General features: G+C 42.3%; 1 protein-coding gene and 1 long non-coding RNA gene across 2 annotated transcripts in view; one reads left to right on the top strand and one right to left on the bottom strand.

Annotated features, from left to right (window-relative positions):
• Positions 1-27,902, top strand: part of LOC133215407 (uncharacterized) — a 136,872-nt gene that overhangs the window by 5,152 nt on the left and 103,818 nt on the right. The window lies entirely within an intron of this gene.
• The window catches only part of TET2 (tet methylcytosine dioxygenase 2), a 73,666-nt gene that overhangs the window by 11,276 nt on the left and 34,488 nt on the right, over positions 1-27,902 (bottom strand). The window contains exons 2-6 of the mRNA XM_061359423.1: positions 9,683-13,061; positions 7,362-7,452; positions 3,672-3,765; positions 2,331-2,539; positions 1,379-1,529 (exon numbers count right to left, since the gene is read on the bottom strand). Coding sequence (XP_061215407.1) covers positions 1,379-1,529; positions 2,331-2,539; positions 3,672-3,765; positions 7,362-7,452; positions 9,683-13,061 — 3,924 coding nt within the window. The remainder of the gene's footprint in view (positions 1-1,378; positions 1,530-2,330; positions 2,540-3,671; positions 3,766-7,361; positions 7,453-9,682; positions 13,062-27,902) is intronic.

The raw sequence follows: 27,902 nt of genomic DNA, 5'->3' as shown, positions 1-27,902 counted from the left end.
CCCAGATGTGGCTTCCATGGGAAGTAAATCCAAGAATGCAAGTTGGACGAGTGCCCTGGTGACCTCTGGCCAGGTATCCAGCTTAGAAAATTGCAAGCTCTGATAAAGAAGGCTTTGTGCCACAGCACAATTGAAAGAAAGCTATTCTGTAAAACTTGGGGCTGTAGAAGAGGAGTGGTGGGGAGGAAAAGCTGTGTGCTAATTATGTGACCTGATAGCAGCCTTCCAATATCCAAAGGGGGCCTGCAAGGATGCTGGAGAGGGGCTCTTCATCAGGGACTGTAGTGATAGGACAAGGGGTAATGGGTTCACACTTCAACAGGGAAAGTTCAGGTTAGATATAAGGAAGAAGTTCTTTACTGTGAGGGAAGTGAGGCTCTGGCACAGATTGCCCAAAGAAGTGGTAAATGCCCCATCCCTGGCAGTGTTCAAGACAGAGCCTTGGGCAACACCAGTGTGAGATGTCCCTGCCCAAGGCAGGGAGTTGGAATTAGATGATCTTAAGGTCCTTTCCAACCCAAACCATTTTAGGATTCTATGATATTCTAAACAGTGTGCTATTCTCAGCACAGGCACAGGCTGTAGGATGCAGAAGTACCTGGCTCCCTGATTAAAGATGAAATTATTTCTCCGATGGAAGAAATGTCTGGATTTGTGTAAGACACCAGAATACAGTGAAAGTTGTGGCCTCATGCATCAGTACACAGGCAAGGGACTAAATTTGCATGTGCTTGCCAAAAATCAGAGTAGGCCACTGGAACCTCCCAGACACATGACTAGCTGGAAGCGTCAAAGGGTCACTGCAGTCATGACTTCAGTGGTATCTTGTGCCCAGGCTAAGGTCAGTGATTTTTTTTAATTACTCTGACTTGTTTTAAACGGTTGCCAGCTTGCTGTAACACGGAGACCAGTCTGGAAACATTCAGTGGGACAGGACTGTATGTAAAATGAATCTTCCTATTCTCTTCCTATTGTCATCTCACAGTTTCATCATGTTTGTTCCTATGCTGCTCTGACTCCTCGCTACGCTATTATGTGCCTTCAGCTGGTAAACCATCCACTCTGCCACTGGGGAATGCCCAACTGCAGGCCTCATGCAGTCACAATTATTCAGGCTGTGCCCTCCCCTCTAATTGTGAAAGCCTGCAAATGTGGTTTCAAGTCTCAAGCTTTTACCAGATGTCAGAATTTGGACAGTCAATTCAGCTGGCTCGGAGACTGGAATCAATCAGTTTTGTCTGGCAGTTATTTAATTACCCTACATGTATGCCATGCAGGCAGGACTCTGGCCCCTGGTCTCTTGTATTGTATCTCTATTTGCAGAGTGACAGAAAACATCTCCTTGCAAATGAGGCTCATTTTAGAAACGGACACCAACCTCTTTTGGGTCATCCCCCATCAGCTTAAACTTTCTTGGAATCTTGCTTCGGGCAAACTTACAACCATTGTAGTACATGCTCCAGGAGCAACCAAAGGAAAATGAAGCACCACAAGTTTCAGGGTCCAGCCCTTGACATGCGCAAGTCCGCCTGAAAAACAAGAGAATATGGCTGTCAGGAGCAGGCAGGTCACCCCAGGGCACTCCCACAGTGGGCATCAGTGTTCTGCCAGCCCTCTGGGGAGTCACATGTCTTGGATCACCTGCCACCAGTAAATAATGAAGAAATGAAAGAGGGAGGCACTGTATGCATTAGAACAGAAGAATTCATTGGAGAGAATAATTTCATGGTTGCAAAGCAAGGACTAAGGGGTTTCTACACTTCTGTGAGAAACCTGGCTTTGCTCGAAAGCAGGTATTTTTGTGTGGTGCCTTGTTAGGTAGTGATATTCATGGTACCTGAAAGGGGCATATGCTCATGGCACTGCAGTAACATGGAAGCACTCTGACAGGGGCTAGGCAATAATTCCTGAAATATGACTCTACCCATGAAGCCAAAGTAACATACAATGATAGCTATGTTAATTGGGGTCTAAATGTTCTTTGCTGTCAGAAAGACATGGGAAACAATACAGTGCAGTTTCTTCAGGTTCAGGCTAGCTTCTGTGGGCTTACAGCATGATTTTATTTCAAGGTTGAGGTATTTGCTGTCCTGGGCTGAGATGTCTTCCTTTAAATACACTGAGATGCTTCACAGCTCTGGGAAGATGTTTTTCCCAGATCTGTAAGAACATTTACTTTGCTTTGATCACAAGGTTTGTGGGTTTTCAAACTTCCTGCAGTAGCTGGAAAGGTTATGTGTATTTCAGGGTAACAGCACGAGTGGAGGTGCACGGTCTGAGGCCAAAGGTGGGCTTGCAAGTTTGGCGAGCATACCCTTTGTTCCACTTACTCTTCATTCAGGGCGCAACGCCGGTTCGTGAGCGTGCCGTACTTCCTCAGGGTCTCAGTGAGTTCAGAGTAGAGCTTGTCAGCCAGGCTTGTTGGGATTCCCTCCCAGACCAGGATGAGAATCACAATCACGGCTGTCTCACATGTGTGGCCTGCTCGCTCACGCACCAAGCAGAGTAGCTTTTCCTCCTGACTGCTTCTGCGGACTACCTGCATGCACAGCAACACACAACCCCAGAGCCCCAACACAAACAGTGTTTCTTAACGTGAAGAGCAAAAGAATAGGAAGCCTCAGCATTAGTGCGCATCCGGGAAGGTTACTTCTGTTGGCATCTTTGTTGCTGACAACCCAGTCCAATTTTCTCATTTAGTGGTATGGGCCAGGGCTACCCTTTCTTAATGAAGCTGACTCTAAGGGGCTAAGCTTGGCTAGTGGCATGGAAAGCCATAGTGGTGGAAAACAGCTTTGTGAAAGTATCCCCCATGCTTGGATTCAGCAGGAGCCCTCCCCTGAATCTGCACTGTGGTACAAGTGGCCCAATTTGATTAGTGAGCGAAAGGAAATGAACAGCAAGCATGTCTCCCTGCACAGAGATGGATGCTGGACACCTGCACTTAAGGCAAGACCCATGTGGGAAAAGGTGGACAGGTAAGGATGGGACTAAGTAGCTGGACGTGGGAGCTCGCTCTCCTTCTCTTCCAGCTAAACTCATAATCAGCCACTCAGTTTTGTGACCTGCCCTTACTACATACAAACATCACAGTGATGGAAGTTGTAATGTTCAAATAAGAGCATCCTTGTTTCTCAGTGCTTGTGCTTCTGTGGGAATTTCTGAAAAAAAAGGTGCAGTCTGGCAAGCATACAGACCATAATCATGTATCATTTTTTCCTCATCCTGTCTTTCTCCAACCTACCCAAACCACTTGGTAATTTGTGCTGAAGTACAGCAGTATTTGCTAAGAGGGTGTCCTAATGCCTCTGTCTAACTGGGAGTGCATTTGAAAAACATCACTGTGGTGCACTTACTGGACTTATTTGTAAGCTAAAGAGCAATGAGAATGTCTGGTGTGTGAATCTTAAATCTAAGTGAAGCTGCTTTCCTTCTCAGGTTTTCATAGCTTTAAGCCAAATTTTATTCTTGCTGTTCTCCGTGCAAAAGTAAATGGAGTGTGAGGGACAGGGGTGGGAGCAGGCTACAGGCGCCTTGTGGTACTGCTGCTGTTGAGCTCTTTTAAGTTTCACAGTGTCAACTAAGAGGAGGACAGACATGTCAACTGCTCTCTGCTTACACGAACCATCATACTGAACTCATTAGTCTTAATATGTGTGTACATCACTTACCCATTTAGCAATTGGACATCCTTGAGAACTTTTGCCTTCTTTCCCAGTGTAGACAACCCTCTCAATCCTTATAGCTTTACCCTTCTGTCCAAATCTTAAACAAACAAAAATATGCACAGTAAGTGGATTCATTTGGTTCTGTGTGAACACTGAAAAGATGGAGCACATTTGCCAGTCTTATCTTAAAAAATAAACACTGAGTTACAGGGAGGGATGTGCAGTGTGGTTTATCTTGCTAATTTTATTATAGTGGTGGATTGATACGTTAAGAGAAGCAAATGTCTTTAATATATTACAGATGTAAAAAATTATCCATATCATATTAATGTTGCCAAACCTTTCAGCTGTTTCTGTAAAGAATTTGTTATAGATGACATTTTGAAAAGTGGACTTGAAGTCTTATTTTGGGAAGGAATTTTACATTTTTCTTTAATTTCTGGGTTAAACTTAAAGTTATTACTCTGAAGTTATACAATTAAGTTGTCAGGGAACAGTTGGCATGCAGTAGTCACTCTGAGACTTTGTTTTGTGTGACTTGTTTTTTTCTGTGCTTGTTTCTGGCTTAGGTACAGTGTGAATCAGTTAAGTCATGATTAATAATTGCATCATATCTACTTCCTTTACTTTCTCATCTGCTCATGAATTATTACTCATTTACTGACTTCTGTAATGAATGAAGATCACAAGTTGGCCTCAAATGAGGCTGTTTGTCTGTGTCTTTTTTAAACAAACCTGGGCAAGCTCAGCTCTTGCTGAAGTTTTTAATCAAGGTGATTATGCCATGTCAAGGCAGAATCTAGCCCCATGTGCAAGTAGTGCCGTTACCCAGAGCAAACAGGATCTGCTTTCCACATCCTCTGATGGACCAGGTGGAAATATGCAGCAAATGTTAAGAAAATCTTGAATCAACACAAAGCATCAGACCTGTAAAGCCATTTCCAACCATGTTCGCTGGCCAGGCCTCTCCCAGGGCTGCTGCAGCTCAGGGCTGCTCACCTGCTGAGCCGTAGAGCACACCAGGTCACAGGTGAGGCTACGTATTGGAAACCTCAGTGTCTGCAATGTTATAGATCCAGCCACGATGTTGATTTGGCTGCATTTGGCCAGCTGGGTAAACTGCACTTCATCACCAGTTCTTGAATTCTGCCACTCTCATTCGTGTTACTTTTTTTTATTAAATAACCAAGCGTGGGGACTAAATCACAATCTCCTTGTTCTTTGCCTGTTACCTATAGAGCAATCAAGATAGTTCCTTCCTGTTCTGCAGCCATTTACTGATGCCTTGAGAACTTTTGACCTTTCATCCCTCTTGTTTTTGCACTAAAGTCTTGGTGACATATTTAAGAGCAAATGTTTGTATTTAAACTTCTATCCTGTAAAGGAAATGAAAATGCTTATTTTTAGATGTGATCTCATAGTGAAATTTCAGTGTCACAGGAAATTAGACAAATAAAATCAAGTTGTACTACACAGGCTCTGCAGGCAACTGTTAGGTCAGGTTTTCCTACTTAGGTCTGGATGTTAGTATGCATTTGTTTCTTTAATTAACCACATTAAAAAAACATTCTTAAATCTTAATATTTTCTATCAATTTGCTAATCTGGATTGCAGGACAACTGTGCAGAAGATGCTATAGAAATATGTTGTACATTACACACTGGAAATGAAATGGACTTTGTCTCAAATCTTTTCCGTTGTCACAAAGGGACTTGTGCCTGATGTTTGTCATGCTTACTTTCAGGACAAAGCAGATTGGCTTTAAAACCAGCGCAAAACTGACTGAGCATGAAGTAGGAATTGGGAGAAGGAAGAGGTAAAATGTATATATCCACCAGGGATTTTCCAAAAAAATTGTTCTGGTATAGCTAAAACATTAACTGCAAGTCTAGATCCAAATCCTGGTTTGTTTGGAAGTACTGATACCTTAGAAGTCAATCCATATTCCTGGAAAGCCAGTTTAAAAGTGCTTCAGTTGTGATTAGTGTCACCAACTGCACACATGTGCTTGAGAGTATCTTTAAGTGCCTTTTTTTTTACTTAGGAAAACAAAATTAACTAGTGTGGAGGAGTTCTGGAGTTCTTCAGTGAGGGAATCATACAGCTCATACCATATGAACAGCTGAAAACTAGCCATTGTTCAAGTGGCTGCTGCTACACTCTGCTGAACCTGGCTGAGTAGATGCATGTTATTTATAATCTCTCAGGATTTCCTTCTGCCAACATGAAATGAAATCAAATGCAAAAAAAAAAAAAAAAGAAAAAAAAAAAGAAAAGAGAAAAGGTGAGAAGGTGAGTTCGATATTAAGGATGAAAAATTACATTCCAAAGTAAAGAAATGAAAGAAGTTGCATCTCTAATTATTGACATCATGACGTGAATAACTTTTCTCTTTTATTTCTTATTGATAAATACTACAGAATTAACCAGATAGTGAGAGCTCTGGAGATAACAAATTGTAAGAAGCTTCTCAGGAGGGTCCGTGTTCACTCCCCCTTTGCAGGAAAAAGCAGATTTATGTAGCTTACATGCGTTTGAGCTGCTCACAAAGCTGAAAACAAGTATTGGGGCAAGCCCTGCACTGAAGTCACAGGGAAGAAGGTGCTATGAAAGAGAAAGGACTTTAAGAGTTGAAGGTAATCTGAAGGGTTTAATACCCTCTAAGTGGCTCATAGTTGTGCAGTGGTGAGCACAAGCTACAGAACGTTACTCCTTAGCTCAGACACAGCACTTCAGTAACGCTCATTTGCTTTAGATTCTGCAACTAGCTGGAGCTTCTTTGCAGTTCTGGAGTCCAGATTTTTAAGGTATTAACAAATCAGATTCCCCTCCGTCCCTGACTTACTGGGTGGCTTTTTCTTTGTTTGTTCAGAGGGCAACTAAATTCCCAGATACCTCTCAAAACCTGGCTATTAATGCCTATGCACACTACAAGTAATGCAGAAATAACTTTTGTGACAGTTTCAAATACCTTAGAAGGGCTGGTGGGTTTTGTGCTTACACATATTTTTAAATAGCACAGATTGTGTATCCATTCTGTGCCATTTAAAATTCCCAGTTTGGCTGGTTTTGACATAATAAATACATCACAGGATGCAGCACAATACAGGGATTGTCCACCATCAGGGTAAGACTGGTTTTCTGCAGCACTCTTGGGGTAGTGAGATGTTTTTCACAAAAGTGCTTAATCAGTTCTTGGGCTGAAATCCTATCCAGCAACTCTGTAGCACTCCTCTCGACATGACCGAGTTAGATTTAGCCCTTTAGGACTGTACTATATGCTTAGTAATTTGGCGGGGGGGAGCTAATTTGGGAGTTTGGTATTCTTCTCTTCATCTTCCTTCTACCTCGGCATTCTCCTACCCAGAGGGGACACCAGGTCCATGACTGCTTTTGCAGCCATTGCCAACCATCTTGCTTGGCAGGCTGGTGAATACTTGTTCCCGCTTGGGTTTGCTGGCATCTGTCTCAAAGTGCTCAGCCTGTGCCAGCCAGCAGGCTATTAGCCCTGTCAAATATTGTGACTCTCTGGTGAATAGCACAGTGCGTAATGTTGGCAACACTGGAGTAGCTAAGCCTACAAGTAATCACTTGATTTGCAATTGTTTATTTCTTTATGTGCAAAAGCTGGAAAAATTCTGACATCCAGAAAAGGATAAACGTTAATCTGCCCTGTGCCTTTGCACTAATTACCTTTCTTCCATGATTTCTCTAATAGCTGCCACATTAGGACCGGCTCCTAGATGGGTATAGAAAGGACCTTCATCTTTTTCAATAATTTGCTCTGTTTAAAACAAAATAAAAGTTATTACTTTGAAGTTTAATTCTTTAATGTAAAAAGTCACATTGCAAAGCTTTCGTCTGGCTTGTTAGAATACTGCTGCTTGGGTCTGGGTTTGGAGTTTTCAAACACTTCTGTCTAAAGTATGCCCATGCCATTTGTACAAAACATGCAAAGCACGTGGCTAATCCTGCCAGTAGCCATGACACAGACTGTGTGCCTTGCGCTAGCACAGTTGTTTCACATCTCAGGCTACAGTGAAATTCAAAAGGCATTTTCCTGTTATCACCAAACAATTGTTTCTCCTTCTCCCACTTCCTCCTCTCCCAGTATCTAGAAAGGAGGACAAATGGGATAACAATGGTAAATATTGACATTAGTGAGCTGTACAGTACTTGTTTTTCAGCATACATGTTACAGTGTAGGGACCTACAGCTTGAGAAAGTGGCCAGTAGGTTACATAGAGAATTTCTGCCACCCACAGAAAGACTCTGTGAAATGAAAAACAAAAAAGCAAGTTTGCTGAAAGAAATCCTGCACAAGGCTTAGTCAAAATGCTTGTATGCTAAGAATGTGGCCTCAGTTTTCTGCGTGTAGGTAGTTCCATGTCGGCATTCACATTATACACTATATGTCTGGCTTGATACCAGGAGGCAGGCTCCAGCAGTGAGCTGGCCAGGCTCTGCCTGGGTTCAGGAGGAGACAGTGGAGCTGTGCTGACTTATCTTAGGGCTGACTGCTTTCTGCCATGCTGACTCCAAAGGCTGGATGAGGTGATGCTGCTTTTGACGTACAGCCTGTGGAAGCATGATGAAAGCATTCTATAAACCTCAATGTGTCAGTGGGAGAATGGCTTAATTTAATCTCCCTAAGGAGAAGTCTTGGTGGGAAAGAGCAGTAAACCCTATTGAATTATGCTGTGGCACTGCGTTCTTCAAAGAGGACAGGAACTAAGTTTCAAGCTCCTTTATTTCCTAGAGGTTCTGCTAAGACTTCAGAATTAAAATGCAAGTGGAGAGAGAATAAGCTCTTTTGCTTAGTTAGTGGTTGCAATACTGGCTAAAAAAATAGTGAGAATAATTGGTTGCCAGAAAAATCTTGTGCCAACTACATTGGCAAAATCTTCTCAAGAAAAAGAAATAACAAAACTTAATTGTTTTCAAAACCCCCTACATTTTTGTAGGTTGTTTCTTATAAAACTACAAGGAACAGTAAGGAACTGGCTTCCAGTTTTCTTCCTGGGAGCACCACAAATCCACTACCTCCTCTTTTTGCTCCCATGGATCTTCTCTGAGACATAGCCCCTAGAGTTTGAAAAGGCAAAAGGGTCCATTTTGCAGTTCTGAAGGAGCACTGGTTCAACTTTCCTCCTTTATGGTTGGTATGAAATCCCAGTAAGTGAAACTATAACCAGGATTTCCCCCTGCACCCCCTTGCTGGTGCTGAACCTTTTGTCTCAGCCAAAACAGTAGTCTGAAAGTGCCTGTTAGACCTGTCTCTGTGCAGTATCAGTGCTGTATGGAAGCTCAGGCTATGGGCCCATACCTGCCACGCTACTTTGCTTCCCTCTGCTCTCTTCTTCCAGTTTTTGGATCGCGTACGCCATGAAGAAATACTGAGGGCCCCTCTTGCTGCTTTTCTGTCACTGCTTTCATGGCTTCTCTAAGAAACTGCTGATCTCTTTAGCCTTGCAGGAGACAGGGTGTGAAAGGGAGGATAAACTCCCGCAACAAATGAGAATAATCCATCATCGCTTCTTTGCTTAGGCTTTACTGACGGAAACGTCAGCAATTTCACTCTTAGAGCAAAAAATGGCATCAGGATCTTGAGTTTTGGAGAGTTATTTTACAAATGCTGTATCTAACCTTGATGAATAAATTAGATTGTACAGTTATGACCTACTTTTTATCAGCATGTTGTCATTACATGTCTGCTGCTGAAGGAGAATGGATGTGAGAGGATACATTACTGGCCATAAGCATTCTGACTGAGAAAGCAAATAGGTAATTGCTTTATGAATTATTGAGAAAGGGCCTGTGTGTAGGTTTGCATAAGTGGACTAGGCATAAGTGCATAAAATTGCAATTTCATGTCTTTACTAATTAATGTTCTAAAAAAACCCCAACCCCCCCAATCCTCCAACAAAAACATCCAACTAACTCCATGATCCCAACTTGGAGATTCGTTTCCTTCCTGTAAGTTAGTACATTTTTAAATACATCGCAGCACTTACCCACACAGCTGCACGATGGGAAATCATACTGGGTTTTGGCAGGCGTGTCCAATAAGTTTTTTACAGGAGTATCCAATAACTTGGAAGGTGAGTCTAAAAAGTTATTGAGAACAGTTCCAGCTGTTCTTTTGGTCGGGGTTTTCTCAACAGACAAGTTTGTTTGTTGATCTAAGATCGGGGTCTGAGTGTCAAAATCTGCAGCACCAGTATTTCTTGAGAGGATGGTAATAGGACCTGCTGTTTCAACCTTCACATGTTTAGGTGATTTGATAGTAAAAGTCTTATGATCAAACAGTGATTTGACTTGTATCTGTTTCAGCTGCTGTTCCATTGTCTCAATGATGCTCTTTTGTTGCACGTTCTCACAGCCAAAGTGCTGATTCTCTTGTTTAATTGTTTTTTTCCACATTTTGTTTTCCAGCTGTCCAGCTGATGGACGCATGCAGACGTTAGACTTTGTGCCAGCCTCAATTTTTATAGGCTTACGTATTGCACTGGGACCAATCTCGGACTTGGGTTGCTGGTATGCTTGTTGCTCTTGTTTTTGCAAGAGATGCCACCTTAGAGCAGCATGCTTTTGAAAATCCTTAGGGGTTTGGGACTGCAAATGACAGCTTCTCTGGTCTTGGGTGTGTGGGGCAGTTTGCTGGCTGTGTGGTAAGTACTGCTGAGGAATCTGTGAAGCTTGTTGGCTCGGGAGATCTTGGTTCAGGCTACCACTGTAGCATTGTGTCTGCTGGAGTGGTGGTAGCTGTATAACTGAAGCTTGTTGCGACTGTTGCTCTTGTTCTGGAAAACAGTGATTCACATCTTGCTTTGCGGTCAAGTTATTTGAAAAATACTGCACATGTTGCAAGTCCTGCATTTTGTTGGCTCCAAAGCGTTCAATATTTGCGGCGTTTTCTTTCTTCTCAGAAATCAAGTGCACATTGTTTGGGCAGGGATGCTGCAGGCTGGCGTTTGCCTTCTGAGTGTAAAGGGGAGCTTTGTTGTTCATGCCCTGTCCCTGCTCTAGGCCTAGCTGAGGGTTATGCAGTGGGAATGTGGGTGATTTCATGTACTTATTCCCAGTTTGAAAACATTCATTTACTTTATGCTGATTGAAGGATGTCCTGTTTAGTGACTGTTCAGCACCACTTTGGGAGCGGGATATGGTTTGGGGCAGGTCTTTATTCTTCATTTGCAGAGCCTGTTGCTGGTTTGGGGTTAGCTGTGGACTGCACAGCAGCTGCATCTGCTGTGAGGGTTTTTGAAGCATCTGTTGCAAGATGTGTGAATGCAGGAATTGCTCCTTTTCCCCTGGCTTGGGATTCAAGTGCTGCTGTTTCAGCAGGGCCCCTAAAGGCTGTTCAGTTTGTTGTTCTGGTCTTGGCTGGAAATGGAGCTGCTGTGGAGGGTGCTGCTGCACTTGGGACTTCAGTAGGGAATCCATCTTTGTGAGTTGTGGCTGCGGTGAGTGTTTCTGGAACAGCAGCTGCTGGTCGGCTGTGGGATGCGGCTGCAGCTGAGAGGTCTCGCTTTTGTACAGTGGAGGAATTTGTTCCTGTTGCATTATCTTCTGGCTCTGGGGCTGCCCTGAAGGCCCCTTTAATGCACCAGGACTTCCAGCATACTGTTTTGTATAGGCTGTTTTGGCTCTGTTTGCCTGGAACTGAAGAATTGATCGCAATAATGCTTCGCTGTTTTTTTTGGGAGGCTCTCCCTGGCGGAACTGGGTGGAAACCAGTTCTATCCAGGCTGGTTTTGAATAATGTTGAGCCTGTTTCACAGGTTCTTTCACTTGGTCCTTTTCTTTGTCAGGAGGAATTTCGGGTTCTCTCTGTCCTGGGAAATGTTGATAGTGTTGCTGCAGCTCACCCTTGCTTCCACGTGCTTGCAGGCTTTGGAGGGGAGGCTCTGACACCGGCGCCATGTCTTCTGGATGCTGCTGAATTGAGGCGGCCACAGCAGCTTGCAGGTTGCTTTCACTGTCATCTTGTGACGTTTGTGCCTGCTGCTGAAGTCTCTGCTGAGGGTGAAGTTGTTGGCTGAGGCTGGGACTTTCTGACGTTGGTCCCTGCTGTTGCCCTTCATTCTTTATCTCCCCAGGAAGAGTTTCATCACATCTGTTGTTATAGGAATGGTGTCCTTCTTGCACCACAACGGACAGTGCACTGTTCATTTCCGGAGCAGGAGGAGTGGAGGAATCTTTGTGAAAGGTTGAGTTCTGTTTAAAGAAAGCACCATTATTTTCTGCTTGCTCAGAGTATCTTTCCAGCACGACACTCTGAGCTTGCAGGTTACTGCTGGAACTTAGAGAGAGGTCTTGGTTGGGAACCTGCCCTACACTTCCACGAACAGTACTGTTTCCTATGGGTAACTGGTGTGGATCATAGCCTGGAATCTGTTGCTGTAGCTGTAGTTCTGGTTTCTGAAGTGAACAGCTACCTGGCAATACAGGCGGGTTACTGGAGTCTTCTGCATTGTAGACCTCAGTAACCACTACAGCTGGCACTTGAGGCAGCTCAGAGTTTGAGGTCTGTGGGGAAGTGATCTGCCCTGAGGTATGGGATGAAGGCGTTGCCTCATAGGACAACTCGTTAGTAGCCTGACTGGTAATGGCATTGATATGAGATGTGTTCTTCTGCATTGCTATGGAAACATGTTCTGGATAATATTGAGACAGTGTTTTCTCCAGGAGTTCACCATGCATGCTTTCCATGGAAGAGGCAGAAACTGTAGCACCATTAGGCATTGGCACTGCCTTGTTCTTAAGTAGTAAGACAATGTCCCTGTTGTGGCAATGAACATTTTCCCGGTCCTGCTCATCCTGAATCAGGAGGTCATGAGGGTTTTCTGAACCACCACTGTTGTATCTTGTAGACTGTATCAAATCTGAAACTTCATTTTCTTGTCCTGTCTCGGGTTTCTTCTCACTGTAGCAATTGGAGATGCTTGGTTTTTCGTTATTATCCTCTGGCTCAACTTTTCCTCCATTTACCTCTTTGTCTTGTTTTACTTTCTTGCTTTCATGAAGTCCATACAGAGAGGGCTCACTAAAAGTGCGTTTTATCCCACCATTTTGCATATATTTGGAATATACTTTCTTTTCTTGTAAAAGGTCAGGGCTAACACGGTTGTTTGAATTTCCCTTCAGGTGGGGCATGCCATAGTTGCTTTTAATGAATAGCTGCTTGTGGTCTCCATTTACTTCAACTTCAGGCCTCTCTGTTGCTGGACTTCCATTCTGTAGCTTCACCGCAGAAGGCTCTGCCTGGCAAACGTGAGAAGATTGCGGTATTAGAAATGGACTCAATCTATTGCCGTCAACATGGTTGGTTCTGTCCTGTTCCATCTGGCCTGCTCCGGGGCCATCCACAAGGCTACCCTCTGAACGTATCTGAAAGAGGAAAGAAACAGGAGAGAATCTTAGTCAATTTTAGTTTCCATGGATGGGAAATCAATTATGGACAATTCCTGTAGCATTCAAGCACCTCTGTCCTGACCAGCTCCACCACACAATCCAAGCTCGCAGGCACACCTGAGGGGTGTTTCACTATCCTGTCATGTTTTGAAGCCCCATGTCTCCCTTTTTCTTGAACGTCTGTTCTTCAAGATGAAAAGAGAGTGAAAATACAGAGTGGTTCCTTACCCTATTTAACATGCACGCAGATATTTTGCCAAAAAAAATCTCTCCTTATGGTGAAAAAAATAGTCTTTGCTTTTGAATGACTTACATAGACTCCTCTGTCATCACTTCTTGTCTGTGGTAAGGCAGAAAGTCATGCCGAAACCATAGTTCCCAGACTTGGTGCTAATTCTGTTACTTGATTAAGTGTGCCAAACCTCTTTTGTGTGACTTAAAGGATTATTGCCACCAAGCTTGCCAATTAGAAGGGAAAACCTTCTTTTTTCTGTCTTCAGCTGTCTGACAAGGTCTTTTAAGACCAGCATTCCTAAAGACCATCCAAGTGGTGCGATACATGTGAGACAAAGCCATGCCTGACTGCTGTCCATTGGAACTCTTACAGTTCATCAACATCTTGGTAACATTGACAGAAGAAAGCTGAAAGGTTTGGTTTCTGATATACCTAAAATTGAGATCTGATTTCTGAAAGGTTTGATGGAAGTGGTATTTTTTTCAGGTATTAATATCCTTTCAAATTTACATGTGGACATCAAACATGGCCTAAACTATGCATTCCGGGGTTGAACTGAGCCCCACAGCTGTGGAACTGGGATTCTTTTCCTCTTTGTTTGGATGGAAAATCCCATTCTCTCATATACTCTTTATATTTTATTTATAAAATGAAGTTTTTCATTGGATAAAGTACTGACAGTGTGCAGTGAACAAATTCCATATAATGACAAGCTAATCCTGTTCACATGGGTCTTCCCAGGATTCACAATCCCAGTTAACTCAGATAAAGCCCTTGTTTGACTCTGCTTGTAATTTATTCTTTGTTGGCTTTAAAGTTCTTAACCAGTCACAAATGACAGAAGACAGACTGACAGAGGGTTTTACAGATGTGAGATTGCACAGAGAAAATCTGGACTCATGCATGTCTTTGTCCTGAAGCTTTTGTTTTCAGTTTGCATAAAGGGGAATCTGAAAGGTTTTCCATCACCAGGTCACCTCTGGTTGGGCGGCAAGTCAGGAGAAGCACTACACATGGTTGCTATTGCTTACGTATTCATGCCACACTAATTTTTTCTATTTTTCTTTAAATGCAAAGGAACATGTAATTTATACAGCTTTCAGTGCAGTATTTCCTTACTAAGTTGCTTTTAAAAGTAATATTAATTCATGAGATTCATTACATCCAGCAGAATTCCCTGTGCTTGCAGCTCCAATTTCACTATCAGGATGATTCAAACATACATTTTGACTGGCAGGCACCTATATGGTAAATTATATCCACTTCCTCCTTATTCCGAATTTGGGTTTAGATTTACTTTTAACCTCCTAAAGTTTTTTTCTTTTCTTTCTGTACCCAATTTATGTTTTGTGTGACAGAAGTAGAAGTGTTCTCTCTACAAGTAACAGTACTTTAAAAAAGAGGTTTTGAAGGGAAAGCTAAGAATAGGGTGGTGGAAAAGATTGTCCATCTTACCTATTTTCTTGCCAAGGTAAGGTAGGCTTCTTCCCTTCTAGATATATTTCAGTGTATTTCCCAGCCTAGCTTTAAAGTACCATGAGACACAAGCCTTTGCAGCTTTCCAGGGAGATGATATTCCAAACTTAACAGAAAGCAGCATGAAAAGGATTCCTCTGATGTGTCATTCTAGGCTGGGCAGCAGAATGATGCTCTCGGAGTGTCTCAAAACTAAAATGTCAGCCTAATTTGGAAACCATTCTTTGCCTTCACACTTTTCATACCTAGAAACTACAGCTGAACCACAACTCAGACACGAGTGTGTAGGCAATATTCGTGTGTATTTCACAAGTATGAAATGAAATAAAAGGCCCCACAGAAATTAACACTGTGCTGCCAAGCAGCTTCTAAAGCATTTATTTTAAAAAGTTTTAGTTTGTGTGAATTAGCTGTGAGAAACTCTGGCTTTCAGAATCTGCCTTTCTGCTTGTGCTCTGGTGTACCAGAACCAGCCACGTGGGTTGCAACTAAATCCCTTCTGAGAGCTGCCAGCTAATCTTTCTTCTCAGCTCCTTACTGATAGGTAAAAACACCTTTCTGTTTAGAAGTGAGGGCTGCCTGACCTCTCTCAGCTTGGCTTGCAAACCCCTCAAAGGAGCACATGTGTGCTGCAGGAAAGAGTCTTAGGTTCACACAGTTCTTGGAAATCACAAGGTGAAGTTTGCTATGTGACATATATTGTTATTCACAGTATTCTCAAACACCTCATGGTATGGGTCAACCAGTTCCCCCAAATTCTGATCACCTCCAGTGTAAAAGTCACCCGTGTTAGACATTGCAAAGGATGTGGGAATCATTTGGTTCTTTAAAATACAAAGTGAATCCATTGATTAAAAGTGGCAGATTTGCATTCTTTGAAATGCATCTGGGATTACAGTGACTTCATGTTATACTTCCTTCTTAGTCTACACTCAGTTATTCACAATCCTCAAGTCACACCTCAGTACAAATCTTGCTCCAGCAGCTACAAATCACAACAATTATTTGCAATTTAAAACCGGAAAAAAAACAAATGGCAGCAGTACCTTATTACTGGTTTCAACTGGGACACCAGGAAGATACTCTTGATGCTACTACTAAGTAGACCTGGTTGTGCTTTACAAAGTTTCTGTGCTCTTCTTTGTAATTGTTGTGGGGTGAACTGTCTGCCTCTCAACGTAAATCTACCTTTCCCTAAGTGTAGCAGTTAGACTTTTTTCTCTTTCCCATAACTGAATTTTATTCAGGCCACTTAGAAGCTCCACATAGTTTTCTTCAGCTATAATTCATTAGATATTCAAGTCACATCAGCAGCATCTGTGAAACAATTACTGCATCTAGGACTGACTCTGCAGTCTAATCCATCATAATTATGACTGGCCTCTTTGAAGATGCCACGATGCGTGACTTAAATATAGCACATTACTGTGCAAATGGATCAGCATCTCATCCCACCAATATGCATCAAGTTGTAATTCAGCCCACCACCATCTGACTTTTTCAGATGCAATCAATGTATATGCATTTATTTCTTGTCACATGTGGGGCACAAATTGGAAACAAGGTACTAAGAAACAGTTTGAGATTTATTTCTTTTTTTGTTTGTTTGTTTTATGGGCAAGTTTGGCTTATTCCTGCCACCTCTATCAATATAGGAATACCAAAAGACTGTGGAAGGCGGTGTTACAAGTGTACACAAATGTTTATGTGGCAGCAAAAGTACTCTTAGTTATGTCACTTTCTTTCACAGAAAATCTTTCTTTACTTTTAGCCAGTTCTAGAGGTTCATACCTTATTTTTTATAACAACATGTCTGGGGAGTTTGTGAATGCAAAGCAGCTCAGGTGAATGAATGAACGAATGAATGAAATGGACAAATACACCCACTGCAGGGGAGTACAATCTCCTGCAAAGCTGGGCAGGATTCCCAGTAGAAAAACTAGGTGGAGTGATGCTGTGTCAGAGTACTTGTGGCCCTGAAAGGACTAAAAGGTGGCATGTCAGATGGGTTGTTTCCCTCTCTGAGATTGGCTGTGAGAGAAATGTGTCTCCTCAGAGTTTTTTCTCCCTGGCAGAAATATCCTCAGATCATGACCTCAACTGACTTGTGCTCAATCAGTTATCAGGATGAGACTCAAGAAAGCAGAAGTCGGATACCTGGGAGCTTATAGATAGCTCTCTGGGTTGTTCCTGGAGCGCTGCCACAGCCTCCATCCTGCTGGCACCCTTTTGCCACCGCTAGATGACACAGAGGTCTAAATTGCTCCCAGACTTGTAGCACTTTCTAGACAGGAGGTGAGTTTACCTATATGTCTTGCTAAACTCCAGTCTGGTAAGTTGTACGTTGTGCTTACACTCTCCTGCTCCTATTGCCTGACTACAATAGTTGGCTTCACTTCTGGCATAATTTGCTATGTATTTTTATGTGCTGTTGTGCAGTTGCTTCTCTCCTCTGAACCTCATGCTGCCAACTTTCAACAAGTGAAAAAGCTCCTAAAGTGAAGGGATTTTCTTTCTTAATTCAAGAATGAATGAAAATTTGAGAAAAGGCATGAGTAGTTATTCCTAAGTAAGGACACTCATACATGGAACTATCAGAAAGCTCAATTTCTGCACTAAACCAAATCTCCTGGACTTGCATAGATGTGAAATTGTTTCTGATTAAGTCTATACCAAAGTCTTTTCTTTTTTAACTTCAGGGAACAAGAAGTATAAGCAGTTATAATGACACTCAATGCCATGATTTATAGCCAGGTGGTCATTTTCCCCTAGCCTATCTAACTAGTAGTTGCTTCAGCTGTGCCTTGGGCTTACATCTGTAAGGAAGCTACAAATGTCACTAGAGGAGAAAAGATGTGCAGTTAACTCAGCTAATGGGTGAGGCAACATACGAAAGCTCCTTATTAGTGAGATATTTCCATTCTTGCTGGGATAAAATGTTGCATGCATGAAAACTGTGGTATATTTTAAGGAGTACCTGTATGTTTTGTGTTTAACGTGCACTGTGTCTATATACGCTGAGAAAGAAAGCAAACTTCCACACGGAAGCTAACGGGAGAGGCAAGACTGGCATTACACCTGTCCAAACTCTGGGTGATTTGCCATGAGCAGAACAGCTCCTTCCCAAGCCAGGGTTGCTGGTAGTTTGTAATAAATACAATACCATCAGAAACAAAACCCCATGTGGGCCTGCTGTTTAAATATGGGTTCAATGTGCTTTTCTGAAGCCAAGGCACTCATGAGAAAATATTGAAACCCTGTTGTCCAAAGCAGATTTGAAAGAGAGGTTGCATTCATGTTCAAGTTGAACTGAGGCTCTGAACCCCACAACAGGCCCTAAGGGTTTGCTCTGCTCTCTACCAGCATCACTGCTGCCCTCTGCATCGGTTGTAGCTGAAGAAAACACCGTGAAACTTCAAGGCAGATGTAAAGTAGGCCTCAGAAGGACAATAATACTCTGTTGTTAGTTGGGCTCCATGCCTTACAGTGGGATCCTTTTGCACTACATTCAGCTGTCTCTTCATTTGGATAGTATATTTATTCAGTGCATTCATAATGCTTTGGGAAAAACTTGCATAAGGATGCCCCAACTTCGCTGTCCCTTCAAGTTTTTAAGTCTATATTTCTTTCTAATTGTGTTGCTTTCTCACTGTAGCTTTAAGTAGCAGTTAAGGGTTAATCTAGAAACTACTGGATGAGACTGTATTCTGCAGGAGGTCATATTAAATGAATATAATTGTCTTCTTTGGCATTTAGATCTGCAAATAATATGTGTCAAACAGAAAAGAAAATGTGGAATAGCTGAAATTTGTGACCTGATTTATAGCTAATTTATCCTTAATTTACAGGGAAATTGTGACTAGCAAATATAGTTATAAGCAGACATAAGGGAATGAAGAGCATGGGATTTGTGAAATATGAAGATTAATAATTCATTAAATCTTACCCAAGCCAGAAGCCTTATAATTCATGCATTTTTAAATCAGCTAATGCTAAGGCCCCCTCCTCAATTTATTGACACCAGGTTTTGCATTTCAGTGATGTGATGATATAATTGCAAAAGCACTTGAATCAGTTTGATTTTTGACCTTAATAGAGAAGGCAAGAGAGTAAAGCTAGAGTCTGCACAGTGATTTCCCCTTGCTACATTATATAAACATCAACAAGACTGGATACTACATAATATATACCCAGACATGAATAATTGCACTATTTTAACAATTGCATAAAATGAAGGGGAATGAAAATTAAATGCCTCAACAACACAGGTGGAAAAAACCCAAGTATGTGAAGGAAATTAATTCAGGGAGCAGAGCATCTAAATAGGAATTATTAATGTATCATCACACAGCTCTCCAGTTCCTATTTTTTTGTGATTTATGTCCTATGCAAATTTTGCACCTAACTGTACCACACAGCACTTCTAACAGAAGAACACAACTCTTCAAGTCACTTGTCATGCCACCCTATTATGATTAAGTTAGAAATGTTTCCCAAAACATTGAACTTTAGAACCAGGTTGGATTTAAGGACCTTCCTGCTGTAATAACCAGAACATTCAAGATGAGGTTGGCACCTGTGCTTTTTCTTGCTGGTGGTGAGCTTGTTTCTGTGGTTTAGATGTGGAGTGTGGTGGATCTGGCTGGTTTATACTAACAAGCCACCCCACAGAGCTGTATCACTTGTCAAGGTAGCATTTTTGGCATTAGACTGGGTGTTGGTATGCCAACACTCTGTTAAGACGATTGCTCAATTTCTTGAGCACCACTTTGACTATTAAACATCATTCAAGAATACAAGGAAGCTGAACTAAAACTTTCACCTGGTTTTGAGAGCCTCTGCAGTTGATAATTGTAATAGGAAGGCTGCAGGGATGGAAGGCATAGTCTGAAACACTGGGAATGCTCAAATAAGCATGGGCTGAGTGAGATGATTCTATGCCTGGATATAACGAGAAACTTCTCTGTGTGCCTGTTAAGTCTGGACTAGAGGTATTTCAAATTGTGACCAGGGCATCATTCAGGTAATTCACCGCATTGGGGTAGGATCTACGTAGACCGCCTGATCTCTTATTTTCTTCATCTCAGCCAGCTTCCAGGCTAGGTTAAGTGTGTTGAGCAAAGGCTGGCAAGGTAGGGTGGGTGGTGTTATCAGGTACACAACTGGTGCTCAGACCTGGTTTTAGATTTCTGGAGAGATGCTGTAACTTGAGGGATGATTATACTCTCAGTACTTCTGCTACCCCACGTGTCAGATGGTAATGTGACACTGGTCTCTGATTAAAATCAGCTACTGGAAAGCAGTAGCTAAGTGCTTGTGCTACTTTGATCTCTATAGTACAGCCTGCCTTCATGCGAGCATGCCAGAGTAAGCAAGTGTTGGTGACTGAACCATTCTTTAAGATACACTTGATGTTATCAACCTGCTGTTTAGGGAAGGTTACTCAGAGGTCAGTGTCATCATTATCTTCCCATTTCTGTGATCTTTGTCCATCTGGCTTCAGACCTGGATGTAGCACAGATTTCTTGGGTTGATGACTTCCTAACACCAGTCAAAGGTTAGTTATACATGATGATTTCATCACAGCTGTTGGTAAAGTTATTCACTATTTAGTACATCTCTTTTAAGAACTAGAATCAGTGGAAGATATTCTCCTGGCTCTCTTCATCCCACTAACAAAGAAGAAAGGGAGAATCCAAACAAAAAAAACACTGGCAAGCTGAAGATTTCAGGGTTTCATTGTGTTGGGACACTAACATTAGAAAATAGGAACAAAAATGGTCCTGTTTGGTATGTGGGTGGGAGAACTGATAGAAAAGAGTAAAACACTGTGGGCTGAAGCATCCTCAGAAAGCCTCTTTATGCACCTCTGTTTTCCATTATCCTTTGAACTTTACAGTAGGAAGTCTTGTTGGTCTCCCAGTTCTGATGAAAACAGAAGAGGGGAAAATGCAGAGACAAGGGTTGATGGCTCTGAGGATTACTATGACTGTTGCTTCCACATGTGATACAGCATAGCTTTCAGCCCCTTCACTAGCCTCACTATGGTATCATTTATAGGCCTCTACACATTCCTACTCTATTTTTTTTACACCTCTATCACACCTATGCTGGGATGCTGTAGTGAACTACAGGTTCTGCATGGTTTCTTACACTCTTCTGGGAATTTACTTCCAGATGGTGAAGTTGGAGGAGTTGAGCCAAACCAAGGGTACTTGCTTTGGAAAGATCTTGTGCTGTTTTGTTGTGTGATTTGAATTAAAAAATGTGTTTTCATGTCCACGGGCCTTTTTTTTTTCTTCTTCCTTCCAGTTTGTGCCTTGTACAACTTACAACTCAAACCAGTTGCTCATAAATACATGGGAAAAATAGGTTTGTCAGGGGCCTGAGGATGTGAATGCCCTGTTTCTCAGCTCTAGGGCAGCAGCTGCCAGGCCTGTACCAGTCCACTCCAACTTGTTTTCAAAGGTCTGTAATGATGAGGGCTGTATAATAACACATACAGTGCTTCATTAGCCTTACTTATTAGAAAGCTTCTACCATTTAAAATATAACCCTAGATGGTCTCTTCCCGTTTACCACAGACTCGCAGAGCAGCCTTTTTTCTCTGTGCTATGCCTCCTTTCTCCCCATGTAACTGAAGACTGTTATCAATGCTCCCCCTCTAAGACAGAATATACAACCCAGTTCATGACATCTGATATCCTCCCTGGGTGGATCTATATCCATACCATTTGTTCCCTGACCAGATGCACGGAGGTCACAAAGCAAATGCAACAGTGTGTTCTTTGGAGACCTTAATGCACATGCCACATTCTGCCAGATTTTCCCTGGGTTCGGATATTTGATATACAAGCAGCTATAACATGTGCCTACATAACATATCAAATACCTGTATGAATTAGCTTGGCTTTACCCCAGTAATTAAAATCAGTTTTATTCTCCCAGTGTGAGAGGGACTGTATAAATGACATTTAAATCAGCAGAACAAGCGTCTTACTTTACACTGCTTTACGGAGGAAGTTGTTTCCTTAAAACCTGACTTTGGCATATTTAAGTCTGTGAGCCACTGGCACAAACACCTCAGAGGCACCACAGAAGATAAGAATCTAATGCATTTTTAGAGATCCATTAGAAGATGCTCCCTGGAGCTATGGTTGCCATTCAGCTGCTTTCTGCATTCGTGTGTGGTCTTCAAGAGCAGTTTTCATGTGGGTTATTGCAATCTACAAGCAACAATGGCATGGATTATCGTGCTGAAATCTACATCTGAGAAAACAGTTACAATTGCCTCTCCAGATGTACAAGAGATGAAAGACAAGGTGTTTTTGATGACCAGAGCCAGCTGACAATTTAAGAGCAGTCGAGATCTAACTTTGATAACAGCACAGCTCTGGGGAGAGAAATGAAATGTGAGAGCCAGTGCTGCCTTACTATGGTTCTAAGCACAGAAGAGAACCTAGCAGGGGTATTGTTGTTGGACAGCCCTTTCAGTTTTAGGTTGGAGATGAAGATGTGGGACTACATGTTCATTTTGAATGCTCAACAAATGAGCTTGAAAGAACTTGGTCATTGACTAATCTTAGATAAAATGGCCCAGAGCGCAAATAAATTTTAAGTTAAGAGATGCCCACTTCACATCATGCCAGCATTTATCAAGGAGTTACAGCCTAGCTTCTTAAGCTTGGCCTGAAAAACAGATTTCTGTAGTTACTATCATGGCTACAGTCACTTCCCCCCCACTTTCTAATTTCAGGCTTTTATTACTTGGCAAGAGAGTTTTAAGTTGTTTTCTTTAGAAGGCCACTATTAATCCTGTTCTGACAACCAAGAGACAGGCTACAGTTTGTGCTTCCGTACAACTGAGGCCATTTTTGAGCTCCTTCTTATCTTGTTACATCCTTGCTTACGTAGAATGCATTTTTTCTGTACAGCTATTTAAAGCATCTTCACATTTACGCATAAACGGGCAGTATAGGAGGAATTGTATGTATTTTGTGGCAAGAAACACTTCCTTAGAGAGCTAATAGAGAAAAATCTTACTACAGGGAGACACACATTTTCTCTCCTGTGGAATCTCCTTTTGGTGTTTCAGGTTAACTGGAAACCAGTAAAAAGTCTAGATTTTGTGAATAAAATGTTTGTCTTAAAACACAGCTTTAACATGAAGGTTTCTCTCTTTAAACAAGTTACAAGACTGGATAAAAAGTTGGGATTGCTGTGCAGAGAAAGGGTTGGGATCCCAGAATGAGCTGGCATTCCTGCTTTCCTTTAATTTCCAGTAATTCAAAGCACATTCTTTCTCCTGTTTAAATTTTCTTCTTTATGGTGAGATGCAACACGAAGAGACAGAAAATTCACTGCCGCCAAGCTGAAAGAGGAGGGGGGTAAAAACTGGCAGACTGTGTTTTAACTCTCACTAAGACTCTGAGACTCCTGCAGCTGACACTTGGAAGAGTGGTATTTGAGGAGTCCTGACGGGAACTGCAACACTCCTCTCTCTGTCCTTCCTTTTCAAATATTTTCAAAGCTTTGAAAACAGTCGGTTATTCTTCATTCTGGCAACTCGCCAGTTGCTGCCGGCTCACTTCAGTTCCTAGTCTTCCGAGGTATCCAGTGGCCCATGTGGATTTGAGAGAGTTTGAAGCTCTAATGAAAGACCTTTGATATTTGGGGATATTTAAGAGACATGCAGAAAGCGATGAGTTAAAAGAGCTGTTGTCAGTCCCTGCAAAGCCCACTTCATATTCTCAGTCACAGGATACCGTTTCACTAATTGATTATTGTCTGCCCATAACACAGTCACGCTCTCAGTGCACAAAGCAGCAGTGTGGATAAAAAGCTCACCATTGTAAAATACACACTCAACTGGATTCAGAAAGCTGGGAACTACAGACAAATCTAAGCCAAGGGAGTACTTTGAATGAAACTCATAAATCATAGCTGAGCCTTCTTTTCAGCTTAAGTAAACCTCTTCGCTACAGATGGTGAAAACTAATGGAAGCATTTTAAATGCCTCTCTTCACCCTTCCTTGGAAGGGTGGCAGGTGTGCTCTCCTCAAAAGGGTCAGGTGACTTTTCGTTACTTAAATCCACACCTCCAGCAACGAGGACTTGATCCCGCAAGTCCTGCAGAGCTGCCCCAAGCTGGCAAGGTTGCGCTGAGTGTTTGCCAGGCAAGTCCTTCAGCCAGAAGTCTAATAGCTGTGGTGGTCTTGAGCTCAGGAATGCAGGTGAAGGGATGAACGCCCTGCATTGTGCCAGGCAGGTTCCAGTAAGCCTATACGTGAAGTGTGCTTGTGCAGCACAGCTGCTGCTTTTCTTGTCAACACAAACCTTCACTTCCTCTTCCACTCCTCTCCCCTAAAACACATCAGGGGGAGAATAGGGCTGGGGGCAAAGCAAAGATGATAGGCATAAAGCTTCTGACATGCAGCCAGTTTTGCTCATAAGAAAATGCAGCGTGCACTTGGTAGTGTTGCTTCCATACAGCCTTTGGGGGCAGTGAAAGCTGCTATTTCTTTAAAAAGAGAAAGGGGGGAGTGTGTGGGATAAGAAAGGAGACAGCTATCAGGATACTAAATGTCTAGTGCAGTCATTTAAGCTAGCATGCATGCCACTGTGGAATGCATATAAGGACACTTTAGTTTTGGTTTGTTAACAATTTGAGGGTCAGCCAGGTTGATTATGAGAAAACGAACTAATAATTTTACTGTGGGAAGAGTGGGAGACAATGACGAATGGCAAAGTTTATCTGCTTATTATACTCCCCAGCAAACAACCCTTCCTAACAGCCTCATCTAGCTCACAAAAGCTTGCGTGTAATGGATGTGTAATAAATCAGAAGCATGCCGCAGCTCCCCAGACCAATATAATCTTAAAAGTTTATGATAAGTATTGATGATTAAGCAAACGTTCTGAAAAGTTAGTTGCACCCAAAATTAGAATTAAAAATGAGATGGGCAGAAACAGCTATTCTGGAGTACCTGCAGTTACTCTTTAAAAAAGCACGTGAAGGACTAAAGCAAATAAGGTGAGCACTAGAGACTGGCTATGTATTCCTTTACTGCTGTGATTCACCTCTGCAGCGTGCCACATCCTTCAGAGAAATTACGGCATGAAGCTGTTTAGAGTCCACGTTTACAGTGCTCATGCCTCCCAGCCCATCCCATTTCCAATTTTCTCCCTTTGGCACCAGTACATTCCTTTCACTGGCCAGTCCCAACAAACCCGTGCTCCTCTCTTCAAGCGGAGGGGCCAGCCTTGTATGAGGGCATTGGGCACACGAGCGGGACGGAGCATGTGTCAGCACCACCCGCAGGGACACTGAGCAGTAACACAAAGTACTTCAAGTGCTTACAAAATATGTTTCCTAAATTTTGTATGTTGCTATAGACTGGTTACTGTAATTCCCTGTGAATCTGTATCTGCAGTTGTGGCCTGTATAAGCAAAGTAACTGGCGAAGGCTGATGCCCCTTTTCAGCTGGAATGTAAAATGAAGGCTAAGTGGTGTCTTGTGCAAGCCCTGGTATCGTACAGTAACTCACTGCTCGCTGTAGGGAGTGGAAGGGCTCCCCAGAAACAGCCTCAAAGGCTAACTATGAAGCTCAAAGGCTTCATAAATCCTACAGTTAGTATCTCAGTTCACATGAGCATGTCTCCTGGTACCAGGCTGGATTGGAGGAAGGATTTCAGTGCAAGTTGCCAGGATCAGGGAAACATACAGAGTTGCTCTGCACTGGAAGATACAGAGGGCCATGTGGGGCATGGTTGATGGTTTCTCATGGCTGATTTGAATCAAAGTTATTTCGGTTACTTGTAAATGAGTCCCATAGTTGCAAAGCACAAGCTTAAACTTCTAATTAAGAAGGAAGGCTTTTCTGAACAGCTATATCTGGAGGAATTAGCTTGATTCTCCCGCCTTTTTCATCTCCTGAAATCACTATTGTAATTCTAAGCAACAGACAAACAGATAACACAGAAGATAAAATGCTGCAATCATTTCAGCCAGAATTTCATCACAGTCCTCCTCTGAGTCCTTTGTACACACAGGTATTCCGTATGTATGCATTTGCTGTGTTTTAAGCAAAAGCCTGTTATAGCTAGTGAAAACAGTGATACCTTCTAGTTCCACATCCAGTGCAAACTACGCAGTAAGTTCCTAGCTGACCTGAGCAAGTGGGAAGCCTTGTGTAATAAACACCCAACAAAGGTCACTGCCTGCCAGTCCCTGAGGGACGAGCTAATGCTGGCAGGTGCCACAGGAGCATCCCAACAAGGGGAGACCATAAGACCAGGTCAGTTGGCAGTCCTTGATAACTTAATCTCCAAAAACTGCTGTCAGCGTCTGTACTCAGCGAAGTTTTTAGCTCCAGCCTCTAGCTGCTGTGCTGCCTTCCTCCAGCTTCAACTTCCTGCAGCTCTGTGGAGCACATTTCCCCATCCACTTCCTCTTCTTAACCTTGCCATGGAAAATCCCTCTTGAAACCTCTCTCTCTTTTCCTTGCTGCTATCTGAAGCACACTGATCTTTCCTCCAACACAAATACAATCTCAGACAATAAACAGAGGGAAAGTTATTACTGCTGACCACATATTTTAATCTTTTATAGCAATTTCCTTTGTAATCCTGATGGAGCTTTTCAGTATTCAGTAGATACAGGATCTTCCCAGGGAGTCTCTTGTAAAAAGGACTGTAAATCCTTGAGCTTTGTATTTCCCTCCTCACAATCTAAAGCAATAGTAGTGCTTACTAGAATCTAGTTATTTTCATGATGGCCTGTTTGAGTAAATCAGGATTTAAAACCTAACATCAAAGAAGCATTTCTTATATCACAGAGGTGTTATTCATTTGCAAGACTGTGCACATTGTTAGAAAGCAGTTCTTTAGCCATCAGCCCAGACAGGTTTTAGCATCATCTCAGGATATTTTCTTGAACTCACTGGCAGCAGTACCACTAGAGTTAAAGTGTTTTGGGTTTGTGTTTTAGTTTTAACATCTTTTTGCTGATTTCTGAGTATCTTGGTTTACAATAGCCTCCTCCAGGCAATGAAGTCCAGAGCAAAATTTAATCTTCAGAGAGCATAACAAAAGAAATCAGCCTTAGTTACCAAAAGATCATTAAGTAGTACCAGCTGGTTTTATGACATTGAATTTTTTCAATGAAGCCAGAAAAAACTGAAGCATAGACGAAGACTTTGTGCTGCCTGGTTATATGCAGTATATGAGGAAGTGGGACAGGAGGAAAAAGAGCAAACAAATATTTAACTTCAGAATAGCCAGCATCCTGGTTGTACAAGTCATCTGTCATAAGCTTCTGACAGCTCTGAAGGTATCCCTGCCTTCATGCCTCCAGGAACAAGGGCTGGGGCAGGGAGCTCAAGAGCTGCTGGGAACCCCATTGGTTTCCAGGTACTTTGGACCTAACCTGAGAAGTGGGAGGCTGTGCATCTGCCTTTTCAAATCACAGCTCGCCTCTCTATGAAACAGTGGCCGCGGGCCACACACCGTGTACAGCCTGGCATGGAAAAATGTAGAGCACACAGTACAGGATATAGGGTGTTTTTCTCTGACCAGGAGTTCAGGGATGAACTATTCATAGACACTGGAAAAGAAAGAGCTGTACTTTTAAGTTTTAAATCAACTGTGTTGACTTGAGATTTAGCTAGTTTTCAATAAGTAGACTGAAAAGAGGAGCAGCCATAACAGCTGTCATTAACTTTTGTACTATTTGTGGCCTTGTGATTTATTTAGTTTTAGGTACAACTACTTAAGTAAGAGCAAAGTGATTTGTTACTTTATTTACATTTATGTGTGCTATACATGGAAAAGAGGAGCATAAACTTTTGCATCCATTGCGATGGACAGGAAAACTGGCATTGACTAGACCAGAGGCCAGATTGTACATAGAAACACCACAGGCTCTAGTAAATTATAGGTGCTACTTTCAATAACAGGAAAAGTTGTCAGTGGTGGTATTTTTCATATTGGTCATGCCCCAGTAGCTCCCACAGTACTCTTCTTTTGTAAAACGGAGTCTTTCATTGCTTGACAATGTTTATTTGCATTCTTTGTATTTTTTGCTCAAAGGGAAATTCTTCTATGA

The sequence above is a fragment of the Neopsephotus bourkii genome, unplaced genomic scaffold, assembly GCF_033783945.1.
Source record: "Neopsephotus bourkii isolate Nb327-2 ecotype Australia unplaced genomic scaffold, CSIRO-AGI_Nbou_v1 NB_977, whole genome shotgun sequence".
NCBI lineage: Eukaryota > Metazoa > Chordata > Aves > Psittaciformes > Psittacidae > Neopsephotus > Neopsephotus bourkii.
Note: the sequence above shows the minus strand (reverse complement) of the source record. Positions and strands in the feature narration are given on the sequence as shown.